The sequence below is a fragment of the Daldinia loculata genome (assembly GCF_022478755.1).
Source record: "Daldinia loculata strain CBS 113971 unplaced genomic scaffold F4817scaffold_79, whole genome shotgun sequence".
Taxonomy (NCBI): Eukaryota; Fungi; Ascomycota; class Sordariomycetes; order Xylariales; family Hypoxylaceae; genus Daldinia; species Daldinia loculata.
In genome coordinates this window covers 1-15,146 of record NW_026054933.1, presented here as the reverse complement: position 1 = coordinate 15,146, position 15,146 = coordinate 1, and the positions used below count along the sequence as shown (strand labels likewise).

At 46.0% G+C, this 15,146-nt stretch overlaps 7 protein-coding genes across 7 annotated transcripts; 4 read left to right on the top strand and 3 right to left on the bottom strand.

Annotated features, from left to right (window-relative positions):
- Nucleotides 1-1,506: 1,506 nt before the first annotated feature.
- F4817DRAFT_276912 (uncharacterized protein) lies at nt 1,507-2,387 on the top strand. The gene has a single exon (XM_049299500.1). It carries the CDS (start codon nt 1,654-1,656, stop codon nt 2,125-2,127), a length of 474 nt encoding a protein of 157 aa, XP_049154544.1. The 5' UTR covers nt 1,507-1,653; the 3' UTR covers nt 2,128-2,387.
- Nucleotides 2,241-4,154, bottom strand: F4817DRAFT_276886 (putative monooxygenase). Its single transcript, XM_049299499.1, has 5 exons — nt 3,906-4,154; nt 3,218-3,818; nt 2,935-3,149; nt 2,689-2,870; nt 2,241-2,609 (listed from the first exon to the last, which is right to left on the bottom strand). The coding sequence occupies exons 1-5, from the start codon at nt 3,940-3,942 to the stop codon at nt 2,355-2,357; spliced, it is 1,290 nt and encodes a 429-aa protein (XP_049154543.1). The 5' UTR covers nt 3,943-4,154; the 3' UTR covers nt 2,241-2,354.
- Nucleotides 4,155-4,969: 815 nt separating this feature from the next.
- On the top strand, nt 4,970-6,784 carry F4817DRAFT_361929 (putative vanilly-alcohol oxidase; the record flags this gene model as incomplete). The annotated part of the gene is made up of 1 exon (XM_049306464.1): nt 4,970-6,784. One exon carries the CDS (start codon nt 4,970-4,972, stop codon nt 6,782-6,784), a length of 1,815 nt encoding a protein of 604 aa, XP_049154542.1.
- A 45-nt stretch (nt 6,785-6,829) lies between these two features.
- F4817DRAFT_276883 (DUF171-domain-containing protein) lies at nt 6,830-8,103 on the bottom strand. The gene is made up of 3 exons (XM_049299498.1): nt 7,998-8,103; nt 7,823-7,944; nt 6,830-7,754 (listed from the first exon to the last, which is right to left on the bottom strand). The coding sequence occupies exons 1-3, from the start codon at nt 8,025-8,027 to the stop codon at nt 6,875-6,877; spliced, it is 1,032 nt and encodes a 343-aa protein (XP_049154541.1). The 5' UTR covers nt 8,028-8,103; the 3' UTR covers nt 6,830-6,874.
- A 173-nt stretch (nt 8,104-8,276) lies between these two features.
- F4817DRAFT_351739 (uncharacterized protein) lies at nt 8,277-9,833 on the top strand. Its single transcript, XM_049305118.1, has 2 exons — nt 8,277-8,974; nt 9,068-9,833. The coding sequence occupies exons 1-2, from the start codon at nt 8,706-8,708 to the stop codon at nt 9,510-9,512; spliced, it is 714 nt and encodes a 237-aa protein (XP_049154540.1). The 5' UTR covers nt 8,277-8,705; the 3' UTR covers nt 9,513-9,833.
- A 535-nt stretch (nt 9,834-10,368) lies between these two features.
- F4817DRAFT_351738 (uncharacterized protein) lies at nt 10,369-11,238 on the bottom strand. The gene is made up of 2 exons (XM_049305117.1): nt 10,940-11,238; nt 10,369-10,879 (listed from the first exon to the last, which is right to left on the bottom strand). Exons 1-2 carry the CDS (start codon nt 11,194-11,196, stop codon nt 10,471-10,473), a joined length of 666 nt encoding a protein of 221 aa, XP_049154539.1. The 5' UTR covers nt 11,197-11,238; the 3' UTR covers nt 10,369-10,470.
- A 386-nt stretch (nt 11,239-11,624) lies between these two features.
- F4817DRAFT_368927 (GMC oxidoreductase) lies at nt 11,625-13,645 on the top strand (the record flags this gene model as incomplete). Its single annotated transcript, XM_049307291.1, has 5 exons — nt 11,625-11,687; nt 12,134-12,880; nt 12,923-12,991; nt 13,069-13,366; nt 13,407-13,645. The coding sequence occupies 5 exons, from the start codon at nt 11,625-11,627 to the stop codon at nt 13,643-13,645; spliced, it is 1,416 nt and encodes a 471-aa protein (XP_049154538.1).
- Nucleotides 13,646-15,146: the final 1,501 nt, after the last annotated feature.

Below are 15,146 nucleotides of genomic sequence, written 5' to 3'. Positions count from 1 at the left end.
AGCCCCCGACATGCCTATTGCGAGGTCGGCGTCTGTTGTTTAGTTATAATTATATGTGCCGTGGGTATATCTGCGTGGGTCCGCATCTATGCAACCTGTCTGTTTGATGCAGCAAACCCCAATGGGTTCAAACCCGACCCCCTGGAGCCGTCTATGTGTTCTCGTTTCGCACTGAGTCCTCCAGCTCCAGTTCTTAGCAAGATAAGTCAGTCCTATGCTCAGGCCATTCGCTCTATGTTAAAATGTTAAATACCTACATAGTTAATTACTAAACCAGACCCTACCGTTTTACCCTTGTCAATCTCAGTGCCGAGTCTGACTAATCCTTCCGCAATTCGCGGCGACCTGATCACCAGCTCTCACACTCTAGGACTCAGACACGGCTTCTAAGTGGACAGACGGCGAGCCCGTATATACCATTGAGGAGGATAGTAGAGTGACGGGCGTCAAAAGGTAGCCGTACCGGCCCGGTGCCCCCTAACCCCCCGTGCATATCAACACCGTGGTCGAGTCGGTCGTCAGGGACAACGGTAGCCTTAACGTGCAGCGTTCGGCCGCACTGCAGATATCCCGCTCACGACGGAGCGCGATCCCGAGGCGATGCAGGGTAGTGGCACGCTGAGCGACTACGGCGACTACTTCCTACTATTACAAGTCTGACGCCGGCGATGGAAGGTTCGTCATCGTTGCTGCCAATACGGTCATCGACATTATGGGCAGCGTAAGTACCGCAGCGCTCGAGCCGACAGCGCGTCGGCTGCTGGAGCACGTTATACGGCGCAATATCCATGCGTAGAATGCCACCTCGTATTTTCGGATTTGAAAAGTCGATAACATTCAATCGAAATGTGTTGTAATCAGGGAACTAGAGAAGTACCTAAACATTTAGTGAGGTTGATCTTTTAGGCAATTAACATAGTAAGGCAATCTAGAAAGGAAGAGTGAATATTTAGACTTGTAACTCTGTGACTCTGCAAGCAAAGTGACACTGCGGCATACTTAGGAGCATTGCACAGATCGAAGCTTGCCAACCCATATTAACCAACGGTTGCCTTGATATATCTCCCTCCCTTGTATTTATCTCTCCGTATAAGCTGGTGACAATACTGTGAAACCAGGCGCAATGTGTCTTTTTCTTTGTCCTCGGAAAATATTAGAAAGATATTCTGTCCTTAGTCAAAGTCTCGCTTCAATCCCGTCATCGTGGCCAATCCAACCATAATACTCTTCTATGTCAAGATGGATGTCAATGGTGTAGCCTTAATCGTTGGCGCCGGTATGTAAAAGCTTCTATGAATATCTCCTTACGAAGACAATGGAAATTAAATATGAATGAATAGGTAGCGGCATTGGGCTTGAGACTGCCCTGATGTTCGCAGAAAGGGGTGCGCGAGCTTCGTCATAGGGGAATAGGGGAATAGGGGTAAAGGTGGCTTAGTTGATATTGTGTCGTCTTTATTACGTCATATCATCAAATATGTAGTCAAGCCGTCATTACTTGCTTCACTAACACTCCATTATCAGATCAATTTGATGGCTATTAGCAGGCAGTCTTCAAAATTTCTCATACATCAATTTTTCCATTTACGCTTTACTTCATTTTCATTACTTATCATCAATACCGCATCAGCTCTTTAGGTGACTATTCTAGAGATGTTCTTACAAATCCTTCACCTTGCCCAAGCCGCCTTGGCAATCTACGGCGGCAAGCAATCTTACATCGCCATCACCAATCTTCAAAAATACGAAAATGCAACTAAAAAGCTAGCCAAGGTCTCTACTGAGGCCGAACACCAGCGGCAGAAGACGTACGCCACACAGACCACCGGTGTCGTCACGCTATTATTCTCATTCTTCATGTCGGTACTGCTCGCTCGTCGGGGTTCGATATACGGGGTTTTGCCGCGCTACTTAGCCCCGGTTGCGACGATCGTCGCTGTCTACTTTGCGAGGGAACATATCCGGGGCTTCTGGGCTGGAAAGACCCCTGGGATCAAGGGCAGTCTGCCGAAAATGGATGATTACGAAGAGGCAGAAATACGAACGCAGAAGCTTCTGAATGTGTTGGATCTTATAATGTTTAGTTGGATTGCTACATTTGTCGTCGTTGTGTTTATAGGGTATTAAATGTCATTGGAGGTCCTCGGTCCTGAGTGCATGGAGATATGCCATGTAGAAACCAATAAATGATTCCAATATAGTTCTATGGCTTCCCTTTACCTGTAATTACCTACTGTGAGTATAGGAGAAACTCGGGTCAAGTAACTGTACATAAAAATATTTATAAAGCTTGGATCTAACTGGATGATAGAAAAATACATCATATATTTGCTTACGACCCCTACTACATGACATTAACACAACGGTGTAATCTTCCCAGTCTTCAGTTCACCCAAAACTAACGACGAAACTTCGTCCCAGCGCTCCATCGTGTCTGCCTCGGCGTCAAACGCGTACAACCACCTATTCCGCATCTTGACGGTTTCGGGATCGATCTCGACGCCTTCATCCACGTTCTTGAGCGCGTTATGCCAGCGGTCCCTCAAGTCCTCTCCGTTCGTCTGACTAGCTCTAGTCCTCCCGAACCGCAACTTCTCGTAGCATCTTGTCTATAGGTCGTTGTTTAGATTAATAACTACATCGGTCTAATGGTACATCAGTTAAGGGCGAAAATAGGAGGTTTCTTACTGCTAAGGGAATGTTGTCCTTCCCGGCTAGCTTCAAGCAAATTGCAAGTACGCCGGCGCTTTCTGTTGCTTGACTTGCGCCTTGTGCGCTTGTCGGTAAATGCGGGTGGCAGCTATCGCCTAGGAGCGCAATTTTGTGGCTCTTGGATACCCATGTAGAGAGAGGGTCTCTGTAACAGATTTCTTGATTTTTAAAAATGTTAGTTATAATTCACGGCGTAGATGATGCGAGGTAGGTAATATTTACTCCAATCCAGGCATGATTCGGTTTTCTCTACAGCGGCGCGTATCCGCGGGTCTAAATCTTGTAGCGACTTCTTGACCTCGTCCATGTTTCCCTCTTGGAACCACGACTCCTTGATCACCATATCAGCTTCGTGAGATAGCTTACGCGTTACAATCCAGTTGAACTCGTCGCCATTCCGGAGTGTGTTCTGAACTAGATGTGTATCTTCGCCGATCCTAGATTATTATCTTTAGTATATGCTTCGGACTAACTTGACTTCAGGGACGGTACTTGTTTGGCATACCAAATATTAACACAGTCGTGGTCTACAAACTCGCGACACAGGGGGTCTTCCTGCAAATGCTTTCCGGGGAAATAAGCCCGATAGCATGAATATCCACTACTCTTCGGTGCGTCTTCAAATCCCAATACGAGCTCCCGCGCACGCGACTTGATACCGTCGGCACCCACAATGAGATCTGCTGTATCCTCTATGCCGTCTGCAAATATCACACTTGGCTTCAACTCGTCGTATGCGACAACTTCGCGGCCCATCTGTATCTCTATGCCAGCATCTTTCACGGCTTGGATGAAGGCTTCGTGGTAGTCCCCACGATGGCCGATGTAGCCCGCCATATCCATCAACGGCTGCTGCGCTAGAATCTTGCCGTCGTGCCAGCGGCGGATTTGCATGTCAGGGGCTTGATTGCCGATGCTGGTTAATTTATGGTATAAAGACTTGCCTCCCCAGCGTTCGAGTAGCTTGAGCGCATTTTCCCCTAGCCCCAGCGAGTCACCCAATCGTCGGAATGCCTTTAGTCTCTCATAAACAACCACATTGTGTCCGTGATGTTTAAGAGCGAGTGCGCAGGCGCATCCGCCAAGACCGGCACCGATAACAATGACTTATAATTGATGGATATATTTAGTAATTGTTTCAAGATCGCAAGTCTAAAATTGTAGTATAAGTTTGATTAATTCAGTTAGCTCACCTTTAATGGGCTCCTTTTTTATACCGTTGATAGTCATGGCGGGCAAACTCTACTATAACATGTACCGCTGCGTTTAAATCCAGTGAAATTTAAGGGATGGGTACGATGCGGCGGGACGGGCCTTCGTGAGAATCCGGGGGTCTCCATATCTAGGGCCGGGATTGCCTGGATGCAAACGACTTTCTTTCTATGCCGAAGGGAACATCAGCAGATTCCCCGCCAAGAAGTCACCAATAACAATACAGATCCATCGAGCTACGCCCAGTTTGCCACGGTAGATTGTATTAATAAGACGGTACGTTGTTCTCTACCCGCATCTTCGGATTTTTATCTTATATCCTTTTCCACCTGTTAGGAATTCCCCGACTCCATGCAGGATAGGATTTAGTAGTATCCCTCGGCGTATTGGGGGCGAATCCCCCTCTTTACCTAGGCTTTTTAGATGCCGTTACAGCAACCGAATGTGCTATCTGGATTACCGAATCGATCACTCAGCGGTTAGCCTCATTATTAATTCCACCGACTACCAGGGTCGAGTTCTATGTGGATATCGATATATTCGCTGTCTGTCTTTGAAGTTATCATGTGAATTTGGACGTATTAAGAGAGTTGCCGTACGAATTGCACCGTTAGATAAACATTTAGATGAGATATCTTCATATCTAACCTGTAGTATATGCTGAAGATAATTGGCTAATCTGATATATGGACCTCATATGTTGAATAACAGGAATTATGTCTCAGATAATGCCCGATCGATCCTATTGAGAATGTCAACGAGACATCGCACAAATAGGGGGCGTGATTGATAATATCTTAGAAATAGGTATTAGATAAAGATGCAATGGCGCATCTGCCGAGGATCCCCCAAATCCAACCCCGCCTATATCCTTACAAGGTGCCGCTCGCTGTTGGAGAACTTGGAACATGGCATTACTAATGAGTTTGGAGAAACTTCAATAAGAAGATGGGGTTCGAAGGCAGCCGACACGTCAGTTCCACCGAGCTCTCTAGAATGAAATAGGAGTTCCTTCATGGTTTGAAGGGATCATATTATTAGCATCATGGAAACAGCAGCTGCCCCGGGGACAATCCCTTCGATAAAGGAGAAGTATAGTGGCGTGCCTGTGCGACTTAAGCAGGAAGCCCAAGTTGCACGAGATCGCTTGCTGTCAAACCACACGCTGCCGGTTAGCCGCCCAAGGAAGAACCCAGTACGACTTCCACCAGATGTGTCTCTGGAGGACTTTGAAGCAGCTATCAAAGAGCTGCAGGGCGCAATAGGAGACGAAAATGTCGAAGTCAATGATAAACCATTGGTGGATGGATGGTATATGCAGCACCCAAATACCCACGACGCTTTTCATATCACGGACCAGGAGGAACTCGTTAGCAGTGCAGCCGTATATCCTGGATCAACGGAGCAAGTCCAGACCACGGTACGTTGGGCAAACAAATTCGGCATCCCGATTTACCCTATCTCCATCGGCAGAAACTTGGGCTACGGTGGCGCAGCACCCCGAATCCCAGGGGGTGTAGTCGTCGATCTCGGTAAGCGGATGCATGAGATTCTAAACATCGATGCTGAGAACGCGAGTTGTCTCGTCGAGCCTGGAGTAACGTACTTCCGGCTCTATGAGGAAATTCAGAAAAGAAAGCTCCCGTTATGGGTCGACACACCTGATCTAGGTGGTGGTAGCGTATTGGGTAATGCGATTGACCGCGGTGTTGGATATACACCATATGGCGATCATTTCGCAAACCGCTGCGGCATGGAAGTTGTCTTGCCTAACGGCGAGTTACTGCGTACGGGTATGGGAGCTCTGCCGGGTCCAGACGGGGCGGACAATCCTACTTGGCAGTCATTTCAACATGCCTTCGGCCCATCGATCGACGGTATATTCTCTCAGAGCAATTTCGGCATTGTGACTAAGATGGGAATTCAGTTGATGCCAGAAACAGAGCACCAAGCCTACTGCTTCACATTCCCGCGCGATGATGATCTTGAGCAGATCGTTGATCTCATTCGGCCGTTGGCGCAGAAGGGTGTAATAGGGAATATTCCACAGCTACGTCATGTAACCCAGGAGCTCAATGTCACCGGCCGACGGCAGTCAGATTTTCACGACGGCTCTGGTCCTATGACGCGTGAAGAGATTCGATCTGCAGCTGCTGAGTTGCCCTTAGGTGATTGTTCCTGGATCTTCTATGGCACGCAATATGGTCCATCCGCATCCATCGCAGCACAACTGGAAGTTATCAAGGCTGCGTTTTTCAAGATCCCTGGCTCAAAGTTCTTCTTACCCTCTGATCTGCCGTCAGATCATTATTTGCACAACCGCGTATTGGTCTGCAGTGGCGTTCCTGTCCTCCGTGAGCTCGATGGGCTAAATTGGCTACCGAATAGTGGCCATCTGTTCTTTAGCCCAATAGCCCCAACTCGTGGCAAGGATGCGCGTACTATCCACGACATAATTGTCAAGGCGCATGAACGTCATGGTTTTGACCTACTTCCTACGCTTTGCGTGGCAGGTCGTGAGATCCATTATATCACGAACATAATATACGACAGGGCAGATGCGGGTATGAAAGCTTCCGCTGTTAAACTTATGAGAGAAATGATAAAAGAATGTGCAGAAAAAGGCTTTGGTGAGTATCGCACACACATTCTTTTCGCCGATCAAGTAGCCGGAACATTCAATTGGAACAATTCGGCGTTTATGCGCTTCAATGAGACAATCAAGGATGTATTGGACCCGAATGGGATTCTAGCCCCTGGCCGAAACGGGATCTGGCCCAAGCGATTCAGAGGGAAAGGATGGGAACTGAAAGCTGATGATACTGATCTGTTATCCATTGGGCCGCGGCCCGAAAAATAGCAATATCAACTCTAGTAAGAAATTTCGAATAGGGTATCGATTACTTGCCTGCAAAATTTAATCTTTATAGTCTGTAGATATCTTGCTTGTTCACCTTCCTTCCCATACTTTCCGTAAGCCTGCCAAACCGATAAATAGTGCTTCGTCCGTCCTGATAGTTCTGCTTCCTTGTCCTGGTAGAATATTCACCCAATGATCAAACAGTTCCTTCGTTCTCCCCTTGACAATTCCCATGCCATTCAATTGCGGGTCGTTTTCTGCAGCATTCTCTAGGCCTCGGGGTCCACCAAAGACAATTAGAAGGTGATTGAAGGTCACCGCATCCTTTTTCTTTCGCTCCGGAAATGCCTCTGATATAGAGACACCGCGTTCGGACGTCCCGATGTTCAAGTCGTAGCCACCCTCGTAGGTACACTCTTCAAAGACGTTTGCGAGCGAATCGCAACGTCGCACTGAGAAGCCCCAGTAGTAACCCCCTTCAACACGTGGTACGCTAGGGTCTACCGGCTCTGCCCTTGATAAATCGTTCTCGTCAATCTTAAGAGTAATTCGGGTCTTTGGCGGGACTTCGTCGCTAATAGTCACTGGCTCCCTTCTACCCACATCCACGAGCGTTCCCTTACCACCTTTCGGTGTTCCAGTCACCGTCACACCCTCGCAATACGGCAGCCAGTCGGTAGAGTGCGGGTGCGAGGGGATGTCCAAGCTTGCCATAAGCCCCGCACCTCTTAGATTAGGGTGAATGGGTAGTAGTGTCCGTCGCATAAACGGCGGCATCTCTAGATACTGCAGTAGATGATCGAGGTACCCACAGGGGTCGAGATCGCCCGTGTATCCAGCAGGGTCGATGTTCCTAGGTCGCGTGTCCGGATGCGAGTCATCGAATATGACAATTTCGTCTATGCTGAACACGGCGAGAGCACGTGCGATGTGTGAGACAACGCCGGTGCGTTGGTCATCTCGGCGACAGCTAGAATCCAATTTCAGTGAGTTTGTCATAAAAGCTGACTGGTAGGTGTGCTAGTGAATGCGACTGACGTTGAGAGAACGCTTCCCGGAACGGCTACGGAGATGGTCCAGTCCCGGCCCTGGATAGGCTTAAAGAAGGCACTCGGCCTCGATGTATCTACGTAGTCGCCGTCTTGTGTAAGGCGACGTTTCTACAGACCGATTAGATTTCCAACTTGAATGAGTTTATGATAGGTCAGCATACCTTATGTCTATCTTGTTCATAGGTTGCCATTGTGTGAGAGGTGATAGAAGTTAGGGGTGTATCGGTAGGAATTGTAAGCTCACTTCCGAAGACATCACATTTCACACGGCGCAATGTAAAATTTCCAGCTTCGAATTGACTTTAGGAAAATTCCGCCGGCAGAATCTCACCACCTTTCTTACCGCCTCCCTTGTTAGGTATAGCGTGGTGGATAGGGTATGCATAGTTCAACAGTCCAATCATATCCACTTACGCTGAATGTATATGGCAACCTTGGAATTTATACAATTATTAAGCTTAAAGTTATAGCACAGGCACATTTGTGAAAGAAGCTAGGCATACGTTTCTTGAGCATGCTTATATAAGGAGCCATCCTAGAATCTTCTAAATCATCAAGCGATCGATTTTATTTCCGTCACATTGACAACACGAGAATCAATTTGCGCCCACCTGTTATTCGGAGAGCGGGCCGTATATTCGGAAAACCCGGTTTCAAGTTCCGAATTGTGGAGAAGAGAGGATGGACGGAAGGAGATGGCAATACAACCATGCGGCAACGGAGGAAGGGTGTCCGGAATGCGAATTTGAGTATGGGTATATTAGGGTATCTACGTAAATACCTTCAACCCGCCCAGTTCTTGGAGTTCTTGGGTTTCTGTCTTATCCGCCGTACCTTCACCTATCACCTACGACAATCCATCCGTGACAATGTTCCGCCAATTCGGTCTCCTCGCCCTTGCTCTCCTACCTTTCTCCTTCGCCCAAGTCTCTGACGACTTCGAAGGTGGATTGGACGCAGCCGCGTGGCCTACATACGCGAACGACTGTAACCAGGGCGGTAAAGTCACCCTTGATAGCTCTACCGCTCACAGTGGGAAGAACTCCGTAAGGGTTGATGGTGCAGGCGGTTACTGTGGGCACATCTTCTTTGGCACGACGAAAGTCCCCAGCGGAGATGTTTACGTGAGGACTTATCTGTATGTTATACTGTTGTCTCTAGTAATTACTAAGGAGCTTGAGGAAGGAAGCAATTTCAATAAAAGTCAATGCTAATATCGATCCTCTTACAGCAAAGCCTCCAAGGCCCTAACCGACTCTCACGTCTCTTTCATCACCATGCCCGACTCTTCCCAAGGCGACAAAAAGCACCTCAGAATCGGTGGTCAGAGCAAGATTCTGATGTACAACCGCGAGTCTGACGATGCTACCCTTCCTGACCTCTCCCCACAAGGCATTGCCGCTTCCACCGCCCTTCCTACCGGCGACTGGCAATGTTTCGAGTACCACGTGGGAACCGACGGCACCATTGAGACTTGGTTGAACGGCAAAGCTATTGATGGTCTTACTGTCAAATCTGGTAGCAACAACGCCAACGCGGGCCAGTGGCAAAGGGGCTCCGCCAAACCTAAAATCACCGCCGTCTACTTTGGATGGGAGTCCTACGGCGGTGATACTAACACCTTCTGGTACGACGACGTTGCCGTTAGCTCGACGCGTGTTGGATGTGATGCGTGATTTAACTCTTACTCATCGAGTCACCAGTAGGCGTTTTGTCATCAACAATAAATATTCTCCTATTGAAATGATACATAGGTGGAGAATTGAATATTGAGGCCTAAATATCACACATGCGATGGAATATATTACCTAGATAGTGAACTTTGTCAGGTCTCGTACTCTACCTAGGTACCTACCTACGTATTTATATATTTGAATTACGAATTAGCCTAAATATGATAAAAGGCACACCAACCGCAACCTTGAGAATCTAGTTGTGGACAGCATATCTTTATTGGTATGTGGTATATTCCGGTGGGAACTTGAGCCTAAAAGGGGTATAGCTAAAACCCCGCCAACTGTCTATTCTGATCTGCCGGGGTCTATACAAGGTAAGCCATCTGACTAAACCACGTGAAAGGGGCAAATATTTTTCGTAAACACGATCGCTATAGTAAATCTAGGCTAAACTTCTCATTTATATGGTTCAGTTAATAATCTGCTGCAGGGTAGCGAGGCTTATTAATGATAATACCTCGTAGATAACAGATTTCAACAACTACATATAGAACATTAGTCTCCAATGTGTAACGAATGTTTCATTTAACTACCTCCAAGGTATATACCATGCGTGTTTCCCCAGTGGTAAGTCTTAGACTAACTACCTAGGTGCTAATCACATTTATGGAAAGCTGTATAAGCTGTATGGTAAGAAAATATCATGAAACTATAACATAACATATAATAGCAGCTAATGGAAGCTTTGATACGCTAGATATCACTAATGGGCATTTGATATTCTTAGTTAGCACATTAACATAAGTAACCATTGTTCAAAAGATCAAAAGGGTAATGAAAAAATAAACTAACTAGTAAATGATTAAAAACACCATCTCAATGACTCTATGTATATAGAACATTTCCAACTGCTTCAACTGCTTCAAATTTTACTCACATTTACTCCTTATAGGTATGATTAACTTCCCACTGTCACTTCCCACTGTCGGGTAACGGTAATGCCATCTTCAGACCCTAAACTTCTACCCAAACGATGTAGCTCATGAGTACTGTGTGGGGGAATCGCGTTTTCAATGGATAGATAATTAACACTGAAGCCATCGTATGTTGGACGATAAGCGTTGCGCTCTCCACTTGCTGTTAGGCCGGTTGTGGTCACAATACTGACTTCTTTCCTAGTGCACCGATTCGGACGAAGACTAGTGAGCCTATTCACAGCGGGCTTAATAATTGGGACACATGCATTGATAACTCCAAGAGCCGGCTCCAAGGCAGAGTAAATAACCTCTGTAGTGGCGGAATATGTCGGATCATCCAAGTCAAGTTCGAAGAGCGAGATGATGCGCAATATAGAGACAACCCAGATACTATTTAAACTAATCAGTAGCTGATATTGTGAGTGGTGTCTTCGAAACTAGAATACTTACACGGCGCCAACACCGAACATTATGACGATTACGAATTTCTTTGCCAATGACATATGCAAGCGGAATAGCATTGGCATTGGCAACAAGACTACCAAAATATCAAGAGCGAGGTTGGTGATACCGGTAACGATAAATGAGATCATTTGCCCTGGACATTTCCCATCTTGAATACTTTTGTCCCAGGTGTACTGAACTGGTTTGCACAAAAGAAAGGTCTCCAAGGTTATGGCGACCAGGTAAACCATGTTGATGACCATAGTTGCATAACAGATGTAAACAAACTTCTGATTGGGGAATATAGACGTATAAAGGGAGAGAATTGAAAACTTGACACATGAGTTTGATGCTACCCAGAGTATCTCTGCAGCTATGAATAACTAGAATACAAACGCTGTTAGAGATAAATTAGAAGAACTTCAAGAATTAACGAACCTTCACGAAGCGGGAATACGATAAGGGGGCTGTCATCAAAAGTTCCTCGACGTGGCATCCGAGGCCACCAATGAAGCTGGCTATTGCGGTTGTTTAGTAATGACTGCGGTTTTGCCATTCGAGGGACTCGATAGAAGTACCTAAAATAAAAGTAGAGAGCATAGCACCAGTTAAAACCATTGCTACAATTGCCATATAATCATTAAAAGCGAGTGTGGTTTGTAAAATATGTCTGGACCATAATCTCAAACCAATGAAAATAAGCGAGAGACTGGCTGAGACAATACACACCACTGTCACTTGCATTCCGCCCTGTGTAAGGGGCATTATCAACGCCGTGGAACAGTGAGTGGAGCGGGGAAAGCCTGGATGCTGTCAATAGAGGTAGACAAGATGCAAATTATAATTAAAGAATGAGAAATAGGAAGACTAGAGTGCCTAATGCTGGAAGATGTTAGGCCATTCTATCTATGTTACATTTATTGGCTTGATGGGCGGAATTAAGAAAACTGTGAGGCAGGGAAGAAAGATAATTCTCGTAACACATATATATGAGGTCCCCATCATTCTATGTTCGCCTCTATTTCAAACAAAGAATAACTATCTAACACTAGCATTCCACCCGGCTTTGTTTGGATCACAAGCGGATTGGAATTCCAAAGCGAGCCTCAGGTAAGTAAATGCACGCCCTTGGTGTTAAACACCCCGGGCTAATACTCTATAAGTTGAACCTCAATGGAAGATCAGTCAATTTGAACCAAGGAGAGGCCCTCGGATGGTCAAGCGCTATCATCGCGCAAGCTTTTTGTTCCCCCAACCGATGCATCGCTCGATGCTTGGAGTACACTTGGTAATGACGGATGGAACTCGGACACATTTAAGGAGTATTATTCAAAGGCATTTACACTTCCCAAAGTTGATCAATCATCAAGAAAGGTGCTTGGAATAGACGGGTATTCTCTATATAATACTCCTAACGGCCCACATCAACTATCCTACGCCGGGAATCCGGAGCATCCCGTACTCGAAGCTTGGATGACAACATTCAAAAACAAAGGCTATCACGTATCGAATGACCCATTTCTAGGAATACCCGTCGGGGCCTTTACCTCTCTCTCCAGCGTCGACCCGGCGAGGAAAGAAAGAAGTTATGCAACTTCAGCATACTACAGCCTTGTCAAATACAGGACCAACCTTGAAGTCCTTACAAATGCGACTGTGGAGAAAATTCTGTTCAAAGATGGCCATTGTACGCAGGCTATTGGGGTTCAGTATCGGCATGGCGATAACGTAAAAGTAGTAGCCGCCAGTAAGGAAGTTATTCTTGCTGCCGGCGTTCTCCAATCTCCCAAGCTTCTTGAGCTATCAGGTATTGGCAACAAATCGATACTACGCAGCAATTCAATCGAAACCGTTCAAGACCTTCCTTGTGTCGGAGAGAACCTTTACGATCATCCTGTTTGTAGTATTAGCTACGAGATGGTAGAAGGCGTAGAAACGCTTGATTCGGTGTTAAGGCAAGAACCAGAAGCCTTAGAAAAAGCCATGTAGGATTACACTGTAGGTAAAACAAGCTTACTGATATCCATGGGGGTCGATACATATGCATACCTTCCGATGGTCGATTGCCTTTCCGAGAAGGGCCAGGAAGCAATCAAGCAGCTACTTGCTCAGCATCGTTACTAGACTCAAATCAGCCTTCGGCGGCGTATCTCTCAGTTCTAAGACAGCATCCTCTTCCGATCGACCCCAACTCAGACTCGCCATCCGGTCCCATACACGGAAATTTTATTGCACTCGTCGCTACGCTTTCTCAACCTCTTTCACGAGGAAGTGTTCACATCACATCTAACGATCCATTGGCTGCGCCCACCATCGACCCTAATTACTTCTCCAGTGAGATTGGCATCGAAGTTTATGTACGACAAATGCTCTACCTTGACACTATCGCCAAGTCATCGCCTTTCAGCAAATTGCTAAAGCAGCCCCTAATTCGTCGCGACCCCGCTTCTCAACCTACCTGATATTGAGACAGCCAAGAAATACCTACGCACTAGCGCGATATCTATGTGGCATATGGGAGGAACCTGCGCCATGTTGCCGGAGGAAAAAGGGGGCGTCGTGAACCCGAAGTTGAAGGTATATGGCGTGGATAACCTTCGTATTGTGGATGCCAGTGCGATCCCGCTCATTAGTACTGCTAATCTTCAGTCTACTGTCTATGCATTTGCTGAGAAAGCAGCTGACTTGATCAAACAAGACTGCAGGCTGTGATCCCTCTGGAGTACGATTCGTATTGAAGGGTTCTTACAAGTGTGCTGGGATTGATCGCTCGTCTCTCTTTAAAGTTGGTTTCTGGATGTTGCTGCTTGGATGAAGTACCTACACGCTCCTTATTAACCTTCTAGTTGAGCCTTGTATGTTACTTGGCATACATCTAGTAGCTATTTGTACCTCGATTCTAGATAGTCTCAAATCTTAGTTCTATCCGATGAGAGGATTGGAACAACGACCGGCATTATATCTTGGAATGATAATAGCCCTATTTGGTTGGTTCATGAGTCGAATTTGGATAACGACTTATATTATGTCGATGAAGTTGGCGTAGGTCATACGTACCTATAGATCTACTTGGACTCTTGCTGTCCAGATCATCCCTGGAAGAGCTATTCGATGTCGTCGAAGTACATATACAACTGGGGGCTAGGGATCATACATCGTCAGCTTATATTGGCTTTATAATCGAAGGCTGTACAGTAATAATGAAAGTTATGATATGTAGACCACTACCATAGAAGACTGCAAGCCGCAATCACTTAAAGCATGCCGGGGTTGATAAAGCAACCTTCTTCATCACTCTACATAACGCCCCTAAGCCACCCAAGTCTTCATAGACCCGATAATTAATTTAGCAGGATTATTTCCAATTTATTCTGTTGTAACTTTTCTTGATCTCTCTCGGCGACCGAGTCATTTACTCGCATCCGATCTTCCGTGCCGTTCCTCTTCTGACATCTTGGCATAGCTAATATTTCCTTCCCAGTATATTCTGCCAGGTCTATTGAAAATGACAAACATTTATTTGCGTATATACCACCATTATCCTCTATCTCGATAATGTTGATTTGGAGTACTTCTGGGTATGAATTATCGGTAGGCACTAGATGGTCGAATGTGACGCCATAGTAGTCAATGTGCCTAAATACCTAAGGTGATGAGTGTGATAGAACAGAGTGACAAGTACCTACGGTATGCACTACAGATAGTTTGATGTCGAGATGTGTCCCTATCTTAATGGTTTTAGCATTACCTAACCCAAATATTTGTCTTGTATAACCATATCGCCAGCAATATCACGACGGACATCTTGCCCGTAAATTTTCTGATATGTTAATCTCGCAAGTGCTGGACCAGCCGGCTGTGGAAATTCTAAAAACATGACATTGGTGCGACATGATATATCTGGAAATAGTTTTTGGATTGATACTAATGGACCTTCAATCTGGATTCTTAAAGGCTGTTCTAGGGATGGGAGATGTAAAGGGTGAATTGGACTCCTGATGCAGGCTGGAATATTATAAGGTCAAGTGCCATTGAGTCTATCGAGTCTGTACCTAATAAAATAAAACACCTGACACTTTGAAGCGAATTGGATGAGATATATTTAAATGTTTCGAGAATGCCCGAGTTTACGAGGGATATTGTCAGACGATCTTTTTGCCTGGCTTTTTTTCGAAATAGGAAGTTCGTCCGTGCGCAGCGTTCGAGCGTTTTT

What these genes read in the sequence shown, in the direction of transcription:
- F4817DRAFT_276912 (XM_049299500.1), top strand. Translation starts at nt 1,654, where the DNA reads ATGTTCTTACAAATCCTTCACCTTGCCCAAGCCGCCTTGGCAATCTAC.
- F4817DRAFT_276886 (XM_049299499.1), bottom strand. Translation starts at nt 3,942, where the DNA reads ATGACTATCAACGGTATAAAAAAGGAGCCCATTAAAG. An exon ending in CGAATCATGCCTGGATTGGA is followed by an intron (nt 2,871 to 2,934) that starts GTAAATATTACC and finishes TTAAAAATCAAG; the next exon opens with AAATCTGTTACAGAGACCCT. An exon ending in AGGACAACATTCCCTTAGCA is followed by an intron (nt 2,610 to 2,688) that starts GTAAGAAACCTC and finishes AACGACCTATAG; the next exon opens with ACAAGATGCTACGAGAAGTT.
- F4817DRAFT_276883 (XM_049299498.1), bottom strand. Translation starts at nt 8,027, where the DNA reads ATGGCAACCTATGAACAAGATAGACATAAG. An exon ending in ATGAACAAGATAGACATAAG is followed by an intron (nt 7,945 to 7,997) that starts GTATGCTGACCT and finishes ATCGGTCTGTAG; the next exon opens with AAACGTCGCCTTACACAAGA. An exon ending in CCGGGAAGCGTTCTCTCAAC is followed by an intron (nt 7,755 to 7,822) that starts GTCAGTCGCATT and finishes ATTGGATTCTAG; the next exon opens with CTGTCGCCGAGATGACCAAC.
- F4817DRAFT_351739 (XM_049305118.1), top strand. Translation starts at nt 8,706, where the DNA reads ATGTTCCGCCAATTCGGTCTCCTCGCCCTTGCTCTCCTACCTTTCTCC. An exon ending in GTTTACGTGAGGACTTATCT is followed by an intron (nt 8,975 to 9,067) that starts GTATGTTATACT and finishes ATCCTCTTACAG; the next exon opens with CAAAGCCTCCAAGGCCCTAA.
- F4817DRAFT_351738 (XM_049305117.1), bottom strand. Translation starts at nt 11,196, where the DNA reads ATGGTCATCAACATGGTTTACCTGGTCGCCATAACCTTGGAGACCTTT. An exon ending in ATGTTCGGTGTTGGCGCCGT is followed by an intron (nt 10,880 to 10,939) that starts GTAAGTATTCTA and finishes TAGTTTAAATAG; the next exon opens with TATCTGGGTTGTCTCTATAT.